Here is a 15,437-nt window from a genome sequence, read left to right as displayed (position 1 = left end):
TGGCTGCTTGCAGGGAGGGTAGGTATACGTATCTAAAAGGTGTTTGGATCCTGACCATTGGGATACCGCTGACTGGCAGCATACCAAGCGCCGGGATCCTGTTACCAAGATTCTCTGTAGAAGAGCTGCTGAATATTTATGCGCTATGTAATAACTGTTAATATGTAATATTTTTATGCTTTAAAATGGCTTTAAAACTTTATCTTTACAGAATTTGAATGCAAGTGCTTTATGCAAGTGCTAATGGAATTGTCGCTATGGATGATCTAGAACCAAACACCTTTGACTCTGTGGAGGAAGAGATACGTTATTGGAAACATCTGGCAACAAACTATAGTAAATGGTATGTGTCTTGGTATTGATTTCCACTGTATGGAGAGCATGAATACTGGGGTGACGATAGGGTTAAGCTGCCACCCAGTCAGAGGAGTTGTTTTACTACCGTGTGTATGACCATGTCCCCATGTGTACGGGGCGACTGTCTCCTGTGATCAGCCCTGGGGTGGTCACTGGTTGGGAGGAGCATGCTCCTGCGACCAGTGGCTTCCCCTGGCAGAGAGTCTTTTTCATCAGCGACCATCGCTGGTCGCTGAATAAAACAGGACACTGAGCAATATTAAGCCAGCATTGCTCAGCGCTCATATTGCTCCGTGTCTGAGTAGCAGTATTATGGATCCAGATTCATCTGCTCAAATACAGACACTCCCTTTTTGTATCACCTGCTGTAACAAGATTCATATGACCCCTAACAATGGAGCTAGTGTTGGTGGGGGCTCTCTGTGCTCCTCTTCCAAGGTAAAAGTAACCAAGTATTATTGGTTTATCACAGTGGACTTTTAGGTGAGTGTATAATACATTTTGTAAAAAAAAAAAATCAAGAATTATATTTACAAATAGCAGAATACATAGACAGATTGTGCTGCCACCAGGATTTAAAACCTTCATTTAATACATGACCACAAAGAGGAGGGGGTCCCTGCTACAGCTGGTGTTTGGCAGTAACACTCTTTTCTGTTCTAGTGCAAGAGAAGCCCAGGAAGAACTGAATGAGTTTCAAGAGGCCAGTCGGGAATATGAAGCGGAGCTAGAGGCACAACTGCATCAAACTGAGGGCAGAAACAGAGAACTCCTTTTAGAAAATAACCGTTTACGTATGGATCTTGAGTCTATAAAGGTAATGGACAGACCTCCTGTATTTTTTTTTTTCTGTCTACAATAGTGCACTGCTTTTCCTGGAAGGTGCTGAGGGGGTAGGTCAGTTGTTTATGCCTGCCCGATTTGCCGCGCCCCGCGTAAAGCATCTTAACATGTTTAAAATGGTCTGTGAGCTCAAATGTGTCCCCTCCAGAGGCTAATCGTGTCCAAACAAAGTGTCCGGTGAATTACTCTGTTGGGCGCCATCTAGCCGTGGCCCTGAGGGGGGGCTGGGCAATTGAGTTCCCTCCGGAGTGATTTACCTGATTCCCATGCTGTTTTAATATCCATTACTTGTGATCACTATAAATTTGATGTTTGTAGAGCATCTCAATTGCTTGCAAAAAAAATATTAAAATGATAATTTTCTAATTTTTTTTTTTTCCTAATACTGTTCTTAGGAATAAATAGATTTTTAGACCATTAAATATGTCTAAGTAATTTTCCATGTCGTGTCTCAAAGCTTGTAGTGTGAGGCTTCAGAAATCTCTCCTCACAAAACAGCATTGTGAAACTGGTTCCATTGAGGGGAACAGCAGATGTCCTTAAACAATAGCACGGCATCGCTTGTCTCTCTTCCGCTCACCATAATCCTTGTTACAGAGCATTTAAAACCGTGAGCTAGTTATATGTACTTATGCAAAGCTCTCTGCACTTGACCGTAAATTAAATTAACAAATTAGCTTAGCACAATCAAACTGTCAAAGTTTATTTTCTTAGTCATTAAGGCCTGGACAAGTCGGACCTGATTTCCCCTGCAGTTCCCCGGGAGGGGGGCACACGATTAGGCACTTGATGTGCCAAGTTTGGCATGTGATATATAGCATGCGATGTATCCTATGCAACTCCTGGGGAGCTGCAGGGGGGCGGCGGACATCAAGGTAGCTGGCGGGGGGCGCTGCTAGTAGGGCAGAGGCAGCAGGGGGGCGACAGTGACACAGAGGCGGCAGTAACGTAGAGCCGAGCAGGGGGAGCCGGGAGCTGTCAGTACTGAAAAAAAAAAAGCCCATACAATGAATGGGCAGCCTGTGATTGGCTGAGCGCTTTCCCAGCCAATTGCTGACTTGCTGAGAGAGCGCTCAGCCAATCACAGGCTGCCCATTCATTGTATGGGCTTTTTTTTTTTTTTTCCAGTGCTGACAGCTCCCTGCTTCCCCTTCCAGGCTCTCCGTTACTGCCACCCTGCTCCCACCACCTGCCCGGAGCACAGCTCCCTGCTCTGGCTCGCCAGCCACCTCACAGAGGGGTAGATTTATTAAGCTCGGTGAAGTGATAGTGTCTGGTTTTTATCACCGATAAATCATTTTTTCAAGCCAAGCCTGTAACTTCACAGGTAGGAGCTGATTGGCTGGTGATAAAAACCAGACACTTTATCACTTCACCGAGCTTAATAAATCTGCCCCAGAGTCCCCTGCCTGGCTGCACATAAGATTTAGCAGATCTTGGACCAGATTCTCTAAACTTCAAAAGTGATAAAATGGAGAGTGATAAACAGCCAACCAATTAGCTTCTGCCTGACATTTTTCAAACAGTCTGTGACATGGCCTGTAGAAGCTGATTGGATGGCGATTTATCACTCTCCAGTTTATCACTTTTGAAGTTTAGAGAATCTAGCCCCTTATGTGCAGCCGGTCCGACCTCCCGACTCCGATCCGATGCGCACGGGACCACACAACGGGTTGGACCAGGTGTCTAAACATGCGATTTGGCCCGATTTTACTGTCTGATATATCTGAATCGTGTGAAATCGGGACCAAATCGCATAGTATATGTATTAAAGCTTGCTTGTGGAATATTGCAGATCAAATATGCATTACCATAGTGCCACATGTTATTGCTAATTAATACTGTGTGTTATTGGCATTATGGTTTTGAATATTCTCTTATGATCAGATTATTGGGGGTAATTCTGCAAGGATCTCAAAAGCAAAATCTTTCGCTAACCATGTGCACTGCAGCTGGGGCAGATGTAACGTGCAGAGTTCGATTTGGGTGGGGCAAGTTTAAACTGAAATCTAAATTGCAGTGTATGAAATAAATAGCCAGTATTGACCCTGCACAGAAACCAAAATAGCTCCACAAAAACTACTCTGCCCATGTTCCATCTACCCCACCTGCAGTACAACATGTCTGAATCAGGCCCTATATGCAGTGTGTACAGTAAGGAGTGTGTACAGTAAGAAGCCGTATGTAGGACAGTAGCAGTGACTATATGCAGTGTGTACAGTAAGGTACACTGTGCAGTAGCAGTGACTATATGCAGTGTGTACAGTAAGGTGCACTGTGCAGTAGCAGTGACTATGCAGTGTGTACAGTAAGGAGCACTGTGCAGTAGCAGTGACTATATGCAGTGTGTACAGTAAGGTGCACTATGCAGTACAGTAGCGGTGACTATATGCAGTGTGTACAGTAAGATGCACTGTACAGTAGCAGTGACTATATGCAGTGTGTACAGTAAGGGGCACTATGCAGTACAGTAGCGGTGACTATATGCAGTGTACAGTAAGGTGCACTGTACAGTAGCAGTGACTATATGCAGTGTGTACAGTAAGGGGCACTATGCAGTACAGTAGCGGTGACTATATGCAGTGTGTACAGTAAGGGGCACTATGCAGTACAGTAGCGGTGACTATATGCAGTGTGTACAGTAAGGGGCACTGTGGTTCAGTGACAACAAGCAGTGTGTACAGTACGGGACACTATGCAGTACAGTAGCAGTGACTATGCAGTGTGTACAGTAAGGGGCACTATGTGGTGCAGTGACAATAAGCAGTGTGTACAGTAAGGGACACTATGCAGTACAGTAGCAGTGACTATATGCAGTGTGTACAGTAGGGAGCACTATGCAGTACAGTAGCAGTGACTATATGCAGTGTGTACAGTAAGGGGCACTGTGCAGTACAGTAGCAGTGACTATATGCAGTGTGTACAGTAAGGGGCACTGTGCAGTAGCAGTGACTATATGCAGTGTGTACAGTAAGGGGCACTATACAGTACAGTATCAGTGACTATTTTCAGTGTGTACAGTAAGGGGCGCTATTCAGTGCAATAGCAGTGACAATAAGCAGTGTGTACAGTAAGGGACACTATGCAGTACAGTAGCAGTGACTATATGCAGTGTGTACAGTAGGGAGCACTATGCAATACAGTAGCGGTGACTATATGCAGTGTGTACAGTAAGGGGCACTATGTGGTGCAGTGACTATATGCAGTGTGTATAGTAAGGGAGCACTATTCAGTACAGTAGCGGTGACTATATGCAGTGTGTACAGTAAGGGGCACTATGCGGTGCAGTGACAATATGCAGTGTGTGCAGTAAGGGACACTATGCAGTACAGTAGGGAGCACTATGCAGTACAGTAGCGGTGACTATATGCAGTGTGTACAGTAAGGGGCACTATGTGGTGCAGTGACAATATGCAGTGTGTACAGTAAGGGACACTATGCAGTACAGTAGCAGTGACTATATGCAGTGTGTACAGTAAGGGGCAATATGCAGGGCCGTAGCAATAGCATGCAGTGTGTACAGTAGGGAGCACTATGCAGTACAGTAGCGGTGACTATATGCAGTGTACAGTAAGGGGCACTGTGTGGTGCAGTGACAATATGCAGTACAGTAGCAGTGACTATATGCAGTGTGTACAGTAAGGAGCACTATGCAGGGGAGTAGCAGTGACTATAGCATGGTCTGCCTAATAGAGAGATTTTTACTTAATTATACCCTTTGTTTAGTCACTTTGGAGGCAAATTATGGTTTCTGCCCAACCCTAGACCCTGTGTGATATGTACTGATGTTCCCATTCCAGAACAGCAACAGTATAAATAAATGTCTTCTTTGCCAGATGACTGTATGGCAGGTACAGCTACTTAGTCATTGCCAGCACAGCTAGGAGTATTGCTAAATAACTTTACAAGTCAGTACACTTTAATATAAAACTTTACATTTGTAAGGATTTGTGTTGCCTTCAATAATTCTGTTTTAAATACAGTCTCTGTATTTAATAGTGATAGAAAGGTTGAAGTGGAAATGGTTGTATTGAGTTTTTTTGGTGTCTGTTTGTAGACTCCAAATGACTGTACCGCATCTCTACCCATGGCTTGCCATACTCGCCCAATAGGAGTCCACGGGGGAAATGTACTAAAATGGGAGTTATATTTTAGATGGGATGTTGCTATGGGCAACCAATCAGATTCTGTCTACTCTCTTCTATGTGCTAAATAAATTAGAAGTAGATTCTGATTGGTTGCCTATAGCAACATCCCATGTGAAATAGAACTCCCTAAGGGGCTGAAAAAGAGGACCAAAAAAATAAAATTCCACAATATTAAAGTTGGAAATTGTCATATTATTTGTAATGCTTTAACTGTAGTTAGGGTTTGAGGTAATCCACATGAGAAATTACCCTGTTTCTAGAAACAGATAAACAGATTTATTTTCTGTCCGGTTTTGTGCCTACTAATGAAGAAATATGCCACCTTTTTTATAACTGCCTGTTCAGACGGCACGGGGGGTGGAGGCAACTAGGTGTCTCATTATACTGTGCTTCCAAAGTGTTAGTAATCTGACAAGCATTGTTTACCGGTACGGTAACTGGTTGCTAGGAAATAAACCATATACGCACTCTGCTGCTCATCCCAGGACAGGATCACTTACTAAGTTAGCCCACATTAGCTGATGTACAGTGAGCTGCATGTGTCATCATGTTTTATAATCTGCTCTTTTCAGGTTGGATAAATTACTGTGCTCCGTTTGGGACCACAGTGGGACTGGTTGGTCGGCTGTGTGGTGAAGTTTGCATCCCCTGGGATCAGCCCCATTGAGTGCTTTCGGGATGTCACTGGCTGATAATGACTTGATAGGCTGCATTCTCCTTATTAATGGTGCAGTGCCATGATTAAAGTTATTTATAAATGTATTTATTTACAGCTTCTTATATAGCGCAGATTCTGTTGCGCTTTACAATAGTAAACAGTGATAAAACAAACTGGGTAACAACAGACAGACTTTGAGGTAGGAGAGCCCTGCTGCAAGCTTACAATCTATAGTATGAAACAAAAGCTGCCATATTGTACTGCTTAAGATCTGGAGACTTCTGCCCTATACCACAGGTACTCAAAATCGATCTTCAGGACCCCACGCAGTGCATGTTTTGCAGGTCTCCTCACAGAATAAAGTGAAATAATTAGTTCCATCTTTTAAAATGTGTCAGTCAGTAATGAGTGCACCTGTCAGGTGAACTGTGTAGGGTCCCAGGACCGAGTTTGAGAACCACTGCCCTATACACACTAGACAAAGTAAGATATCACTCAGTAGTGCCCTTCCGAGTGATATCTTTTAAATTTTTCGTCTAGTGTGTACACTCAATATCATTGCCGATGCGCACTCCTGTGCATTGTTAATGACCCTCTTCTGTGAAGTTCAAACAAGAGAAGACCTTGTTAACACCCCCACGCCCCAGCATCAGTAAGTGTGTATACAGTTGCTGGGACCCCACTACCACAGATATCGCTTGCGGCGGGCAACGTCTTATGTGTACGGGGCTTTAAACTGCCATTAATTATACCCTATTTCTTTTACCCTACAATTGCACATGGTTGCCCAACTACAGTAAGCTTTTAATGTGTCTTACTTTGGTATCTCTCACCGACTAGGAAAAGTATGAAGAACAGCATGCCGGCAGCTACGTACAGATCTCCACACTGGAAAGTGATCTATCGCAGACCAAAGCAGTCCAAAACCAACTGCAGAAATATGTTCGAGAACTGGAGCAAGCAAACGATGACTTGGAAAGGACGAAGAGGTACGTGACTTCTACTTTGGTTATCAAATGAAAATTATTTGACCATATAATATTTTAATCTTGAGGTTGAGCTTTTTTTTTTTATTTTGTAATATGTTTTTTATTGAGGAAAAGCACATCATGTTGGTCATCTCATCCATTAAAAGAATGGTAGTACACCAATAACAATATAACATATGTCAAATGAAAGGTCCATCTTAAAAGACCCTTATTTATAGAGCAATCCCAGATGATGTAAAGACCTTTAAGACACTGAAGGGCACATTTAAAAAAAACAAGTCAGCAAAGACAGAGGACCACTAAGCTATACTGCTATACTATTTATACTCTAAATTTTAGAGGTGCCCCCCCTACCTGAACTGGTGGCAGGATCAAATCATCCTTTGAGTGCCAAGGGAATTTGATGTGCATATTGCCTAGCAAACCTTTTTATTCCTCATATCTAACTGCAACATATTTTTATTTGAATTTATATAACAAATAAGAACGACGCTGGGAGTTTAAGTGGATATGTTTTTCGCATCTCAAAAATGTTGGCACAAAGGGTTAAGACCTTTTCCCAATCTATCTCTCTACTCTGAGGTGAAGTACTGCCAATGACCACTAAAAGACACTGGATGGACCAAATTACTTGGAACCGAAAGTGAAAGAAAAATTATCTGTTTCAAACCTGCTGGATATAAGAGATGGGCAAAACGGGGCACTATCGAGAGCTGGGATCCAGCAGATCAGTCCGTGGAAAGATCCGGATCTTTCACACTGATCATCGACTCACTTTGAGAGAAAGGGTAATTTGATAATAAAGAAGCATAATTTGTTTTACAATCGTTTTTTAACTTTTTTTAAAACCGTGAGCTGAACAAATAAGAACATACATGACCGAGTAAAACTGATCGATGGCTGGGTGCAGAATCACCATCGATGGCGTCTGCACCGATGGCCATTCCTAGCAGCAGAAGCCTTGTTATTCTTTCTTTTACTTGCAGTCGCAGCACTGTACTTAGTCTCCAGAGTTAGTACATCTCAGCTGCCACAGGTGGCAGTGCCGAGAGCAGGCAAATGCATTGTAATGAAAAACTAAACTGGAAGTAAAACAACAACGGTTCACCTTTTTGGGAACGGCGGATCCGTCCAAAATACCCGCTTCCTTCGCGAACGACCCATCTCTACTGGATATGGAGAGAGGGAGCTGTAAAAACAGATTAGGTAGAAGCAAATCAGGACTAAGCCATCATTTTGATGGGCTTTTAACTAGTAAGACCATAATAAAGGCTTCTTTATTTTATTATATTAATGAAGGAGAAATGGCCTGTTTTTTACCTTTTTTTTCAATGTTCCTCGTCTATTCAATCAGAGCTGGGCTGAGAAGGTGTCTCCGTGCAGTTTGACTGCGTAGTGTGTAATTGGCCAGCTAGTTCTCGCCAGGGCTGATTAAACTATAAAAAATTTCAGGATAAAGGAATGGACTGTCAAGGTGAACGAACTAGTCGTCATTTTAAAATTAAAATTTTATTAATGATATCTTAAAATTCCCTGTGTTTCTGTACGTGAATTAATACAAACAGTGGTTAAATCTCAGACAAAAAAAAAACATATACACATACACCAGTGGCGGCCAGGTATGGTCGCATGCAGGAGAGCTCCAGTCTTCCATTCTCAGAGCTTCCATCCACACCCCTTGGAAAAAGTGGCGATTAGCATGGACGGGAGGACGAGACAGAGTTCAGAGGAGTGCCGTGTGCCCTCAACGCTGGAATCAGCGCCCTCCAGCCAGAGACAGGAGACAGGTGGGGTCACAGCCCTCAGCACGAACCCCTGATGTGGCAACACCATCGGCCTGAGGATCCCCTTCCGGTCCCCAGGAACATCCCAGCTGCTACCCCCCCCAGGCAGATGCCAAAGCACAGACGAGGATACCGGCCTACAGGGGAGGACCATGCTGGCCTGTACAGCAGAGGAGAAGCCCTCAGTTGGACTGTGAAGCCCATCCGTCCCCACCCGGTAAACCCAGTGACCTGGGAGGACCCCCAAGAAGTAGGTATGGCTCCAGAAATTGGGGGCAGCGGCAGAAGACCTCAGCCCAGATAGGGCCCATCTTCGGCCCCAGGCCTCACTGTGCTGAAGGGGAGGCGGCCTGTTGAACCCCTCCACTGCTGCCCTCGGAGTAGTAACATCAAGATGGTGCCGCTGATGGCTGCCTAGGATCTGTGCCGCTAGCCGAAATATGTATCCCGTGTCACCCCTGTTGTGTTCTATATCTGTACTGTTTTTCACTTGCTGCCTATCTGGCTGTTGCAATCACCAAGTGGCTCTGCTGAATGGCTGCCTGGGGGCTGTGCAGCTTAGCAAATATATTCCTCACGTCTGTGTCCCTCATCAGGATACATCTAGTGCTGGGGTAGCCAACCCTAGTCCTCGAGAGCTACCAACAGTGCATGTTTTGCAGGTCTCCTCACAGAATCACAAGTGAGCTAATTAGCTCCATCTGTGTATCTTGTAAAATGTGTCAGTGATTAATGAGTGCAGCTGTGCAGCAGCTAGGTTGTCTGGAAAATGTGAACTGTTGGTAGCTCTCGAGGGCTAGGGTTGGCTACCACTGATCTAGTGCATATCTGTACGGTCACTGTTTACTAGTTCCCGCCCTGGCTGTTGCACAGCAATCCAAATCTAGTTTCTAGTACAGGTTGAGTATCCCGTATCCAAAATGCTCGGGACCAGGAGAATTTTGGATAACGGATTATTCCGTATTTCGGAATATTTTAATATTTCAATGATGTATTTTGAAGTATCTTGCATTTATGCTGTATAAACACATAATATACACACAAATATATTTTATTACCACATAAAATACACACAAATATATTTTATTTGTTCAAAAAACAAGGTTTCAAAACGTGAAACAATCTCAGCACTGAATTTGAATGCCAAGCAATCATTGTCTTGCACATATATAGTGCCAGTTACATATCATGTCCTCAGTAGTGCTGTTACAAATGTCCCCAGTGAGTTTTTAGCAAAAAAAAAAAAAATTTTTCACTTTCTGGAATGTCCGTATTTCGGAATAATTCGGATAACGGATATTCGGATACGGGATACTCGACCTGTATACGGAAGTATACCTGCCAATAAAGGTGATTCTGATTCTTATACAATGTGCTCAAAGAAATTAGTGTGTAAAAATTACACGGATGTCCATGTGAAGAGGTCTATCAAGTATAGCCGACAATGTTGACCAGGTAAGTGCTCCTGAATGGTACACGTAACTGAAGTCATTTTTATGCAATCTACTTCATGTGGACACAGTGTCCACTTCTTCTGCGATGTAATTAATTAAATCCTTTAGATTCAGATGGTATCATAAATATGTGCCTTTTTTTTTTATATGTGCTAAATATAATAGAAAAATATCAGTGTATAAAAATTAAATGATCAACTCAGGTATGTGTAACGGAGCGGATTATGAGGTATTGGGTTATTTACTTGGGATGGATCTCTGATGCCATCTTCTGGCCATGTAATGTAATGTAATTGATTAATATATTTAACTTCGTAAATTACACGGTATGTGCCAGTATAAGATACTCTCAAAATGGGTTATACTATAACATTTTAACCCCAGCTGCTGAATTCCTATGAATATGTGCAGAATCTCTGAATTAATTTTGCAGATGTAGGATTTAATATCTGCTTATGTTTTATTACAGAGTCCCAAACTTCAGTGTTGTCATAGTGTAGATATCACCTTCAATTCTAGTGCATGTAAATATGCAGTGTGACAACAAATTTTGCCATGCCTAGGGAAACCGTTACTTCAGTCCCATTGTCAACATTTATTTCTTAAACTACTAGACATTCAGACTGGGCATTATGCCAACTCATGCGTTTCACTGTCTAAAAACATTACTGTATTCTTATGATTAAACTATAACAATCTTTGCAGCGTCCGATCCGACCAGTAACTTCCTGCCTGCATGAGGCTGAGCCCCGGTTGTGTGCAGCTGCTGCAGCCTACTGACATCTCTGCTCTCTTCAACCTGGCTGCAATAGTGAATCTAGTCAGCTGGCTCTGCTCTAACCCTGCTACTGTGGGCATTCTGTGTATAAGCGACGTTACTGCTACGAGCATTATGTGTATAAGCGATGCTGCTCCTGAAGGCATTGTGTATAAGCGGAACTGCTACTGTGGGCATTATAAGCGATGTTACTGCTACTGTGGGCATTGTGTATAAGCGACGTTACTGCTACGAGCATTATGTGTATAAGCGATGCTGCTACTGAAGGCATTGTGTATAAGCGGCACTGCTACTGTGGGCATTATATGTATTAGCAATGTTGCTGCTACTGTGGGCTTTATGTGTATAAGCGACGTTACTGCTACGAGCATTATGTGTATAAGCGATGTTACTACTAAAGGCATGGTGTGTAAACTGCACTATTACTACTACTGGGGCAAGTATGTGTATCGGTGGCACTACTTCTTCAGGGATTATGTGTATAAGTTATTACTACTCGGGCATTATGTGTAGAAGGGGCGCTACTGCTGCAGGTATTTTTAGGTGTAGAAGGGGTGCTTGTAATGAGGGGTTTATGTGTATATACCGGCGACCATGACCTTCAGTGGCCAGCACTGTTCCCAGGAAGTATATAGTCAGATTGTAGCGTTGGCAGCATCCCACTACATATGCAGTACCAGTAATACCCACAGCTCTATGTTCTTGACTACATCTGTGTGTTTGGTGTGCTACTAATCCTCACAGTGCATCAGTTTATACTTGTTGCCAAAGATGCCTGAGTAAGCAGGATTTACACTTAACAACCAACTCTGTGGCTGTTCCATCAAGCCTCTTCAGTCATAAATGTAGAAGCGGGTGAAATGTACATGGCTCTGCAGCAGTGTCCTTTACCCTGGTTTCGTGTCTATTTTAGGTTGCCGTGCTCTTCTAGAAAGAGATGGTCACTTGCTGGTATTTTTCTCCCTCCCTGGCTAAAGTTGTCAGCCAGTCTCTGCCCCCACCGTCGTTTCCCCTGTTTGAACAGTCACATTTTGCTGGGACATGGAGGATACTGACTGCATACCCTCCAACATCTGTATGGCTGAAATCGGTACAAATTCAGAAAAGGGGTGTGGCTAGCCCCTTTCCTGTACTTTCAGTGGACCGTTGGCGAAGCAGAAACCTGGTGCAAAGCCCTTTTAGGCCAGTACTGTACCGGCCAAAAAAGGTACAGTTGAGGTGGGCGGGGGTATGTTACCGCAGTTTTGCCTCTATGGTGAAAGCATCAGGGATTAATTTCTTCACGTCAAACTTTAATGGGCCAAATATTTTAAACTTGTTACTCTATTAACAAAGCAAGATTAAATCCAATATATCATGCGCTATTTAAGCAGCCTAGGTCACACGGCCAATCAATTGAAGAACCACTTCAAAAAAGCTTATACGATACCAAAAACAGATGTTGGGAGGTTCCCTGGGCGCTTAATGTTGAATTTTGGGTGAATTATTCCATATTAATGAAACCCAAAAAAGAAACATACAATAGTGTAATACTGTTATGTTAAAATACTGGCAATTTAGTGGACTCGAATATTATTGACCCGTACCAATAAAATTGTCTACATTTGATAGTAGACAAATGCGCTTGGTTGAGGGACAATCTGTCACCAATAGATTCTGCTTCTTATCCTCCTTAGTGATGCTTTCAACTCAAAAGGATGGGAGAAGACATATCATGGTGCAGTAAATTTTAATAAACAGTAAAAACAGCAGGTTCAGGTAATTAAGGACTCTCACCATATGTTTTTGCCTACAAACAAATGCAGACAAATATCGCATAAGAATGGTACAATCAGGCATCCCTGAATGCTGACATGCGGTGGGGATCCACAAACTCATTCCTCTGCTTTGCAAGCCAACCGGTTTCGACACTTTACAGTGTCTTTTTCAAGGCATGTCTCCCTGTTGTACCAGGTCTGATATTTATACCTCTCATGTTCACATAATTGGTCAAACCTATTTCCAGACATGGAGTTCCTATCCACTAAGTACATTCACAGGTACTTGTGTACATTCACGGCTCCCATGATGTCCATCGCATAGCAAAAAATCGCATGCGATCTTTAACAGAAATGCATTGAATATCAAACATGTTCAATGGCCCCCAAATGTCATTTTTGAGGCTGTACCACCCCCACTATCAACGCGAACCCGAAGCGTGGCGAGTCCGCAAGGGGCAGCGGTACGCGTCCTACGACCTTTTCATACCCCCACTATCCACGTCGGCGTGGAGTTGAGAATAGAAAGTGTGGCGAGCGCAGCGACCCACCGAGCCCAAAGCGTGGCGAGGGGACACGGATACCTTCACAGGTATACGCGTCCCCTCGCGGGCTTCACAGGTGTCCGCGTCCCATCACGGGGCTCGCTGCGCTCGCCACGCTTCGGGCTTTCTATACTCAACGCCGACGTGGATAGTGGGGGTATGAAAAGGTCGTAGGACGCGTACCGGCGCCGCTCGCCATGCTTTGGGTTCGCGTTGATAGTGGGGGTGGTACAGCCTGAAAAATTACATTTGGGGGCCATTGAACATGTTTGATACTAATTTTAATGCATTTGGATGCATTTCTGTTAAAAATCGCATGCAATTTTTTTTTATTTTATTTTTTAATGCTTAAAAATCGCATGCCACTACATATGGCATGCGATGGGAGCCGTGAAAGTACACAAGTACCCATTCACATAAGAAAACTAAAATCCAAAGGTCCATTACTCAATTTTGTTGTGACTCTTGTCAGAGATGGCATCAATCTCATTTTCGCGGGTGTAGATCGCGGGTCTGTGACTTCCGGTCGCGGGCGGAGCGTCACTTCCGGTCATTTGCGTTCCACTGGCGGTATTTCCGGGAGTGATGAATTTCTACATCCCCGGAGGCTGATTTTGTAGTTGCGGCCGCCATTTGAAATTTATATAGTTGCATTTTGAGATGACAATTACTTTCTGCACAGGATATTTACCTCAGAGATAGAAAAAACATGTATAAATATATAACAATGTATAAAGATAAAACAAGTAGAATAAAAATACATCATGACATTTTAAAAAACCTATAGAAACCATTTGGTCTCAAAATCTTTATTGAGACCATTAGGAATCAAGGTATTATAATTAAAAATAATCGTCATTTCACTGTTTGCCAGTTTTTTAGTTAAATCTCCACCCCTTATGTTAGGTAACACTTTTTGTAAAACATAGAAATTCTTTAATCCCGTTACACTGCACTCATGACAAGACCTAAAGTGGGCTGATAGAGCATGAGTTTTGAGACCCTTACGGATATTTATCACATTCACCCCCCTAGCCTGATCTTGAAGGGTCTACTCGTTCTTCATATATAAAATCTGTCAGTGCATTGGACGGCATAAATTACACTTGACGTATGGCAAGTTAAAAAATCCCTAATTTTAAACGATTTTCCATTAATGACAAGATCTTCAATTTTCATGCCAAAGGGTGTTGGGGATGTTTTTGCATCCAACACATTCGCCACAACGATAAAACCCTTTGGAGGTAGTTAATGATTTTTTGGGCGAAATTGGGCACATATACTTTTTACAAGCTTATTTTTTAGGTTAGGAGCTAGTCTAAAAATTATATTCGGAGCAATAGGAATTTATTTTCCTATTACGGGATCCTTCTTAAGGATATCCCAGTTACTCTATTGTTTATGAAAAGAAAGGATCACTTACCCCACTTTGAAATATTGTGAAACATTATGGAGTCCAGAACACTTCTGATAAGTGTGTTGTTTTTTGTTTTTGTTTTTTGCTACAAGACAAGCGGCTCTACTGAATGGATCAAACATCTACAGCATTAAGACAGCCAGACTGTAGAACTGCAAAGCTGAAAATTAGGGTGCAGTACAAATCAGAACAATAGCCCTGTTCCTCCCCCTGTTTAGGATAACTCCCAAGTAGGGGAGCTTTAGAGAGGTGTTCATTCTTGCGGTTCAGGGTCTCCAGATTTATAGTGGGAAAAGTCCTTTCTATTCTTCTAGGTATTATTCATGTGCTTTACCGTATTACTCTTCATCTGGCTAGTGTAGTATTTCATGTACTAGGGAGTTCATGCTTAAAATTGTCATCTACTTTCAACAGGTCTACGATCACGTCATTGGAGGATTTTGAGCAGCGTTTAAATCAGGCAATTGAAAGAAATGCATTCCTTGAAAGCGAGCTTGATGAGAAGGAAAATCATCTTGAATGCATCCAAAGGTTGAAAGATGAAACGCGAGGTAAGAGGATATTCTGGACACACATTTGGAATGGAAAACTGTTCTGTGTCGCTTAGATGGCAGTATTAAACCGTTTTTGGTTAAGCTGCCTTAAGGCTTTCCAGAGCTTTTAACGCTTACCGAAAGGGAGTTTTGTGTAAGAGAGAGAGAGATATG

General features: G+C 42.9%; 1 protein-coding gene across 1 annotated transcript in view; it reads left to right on the top strand.

Annotated features, from left to right (window-relative positions):
- NDE1 (nudE neurodevelopment protein 1) overlaps positions 1 to 15,437 on the top strand; it is a 48,241-nt gene that overhangs the window by 13,498 nt on the left and 19,306 nt on the right. Inside the window, exons 2-5 of the mRNA XM_083153302.1 lie at positions 212 to 343; positions 1,021 to 1,174; positions 6,847 to 6,995; positions 15,145 to 15,281. Of these exons, the coding sequence (XP_083009428.1) occupies positions 219 to 343; positions 1,021 to 1,174; positions 6,847 to 6,995; positions 15,145 to 15,281 (565 nt within the window). The 5' untranslated portion in view covers positions 212 to 218. The remainder of the gene's footprint in view (positions 1 to 211; positions 344 to 1,020; positions 1,175 to 6,846; positions 6,996 to 15,144; positions 15,282 to 15,437) is intronic.

This window comes from Crinia signifera, chromosome 7, assembly GCF_055691185.1.
Source record: "Crinia signifera chromosome 7, ASM5569118v1, whole genome shotgun sequence".
Lineage (NCBI taxonomy): Eukaryota > Metazoa > Chordata > Amphibia > Anura > Myobatrachidae > Crinia > Crinia signifera.
Note: the sequence above shows the minus strand (reverse complement) of the source record. Positions and strands in the feature narration are given on the sequence as shown.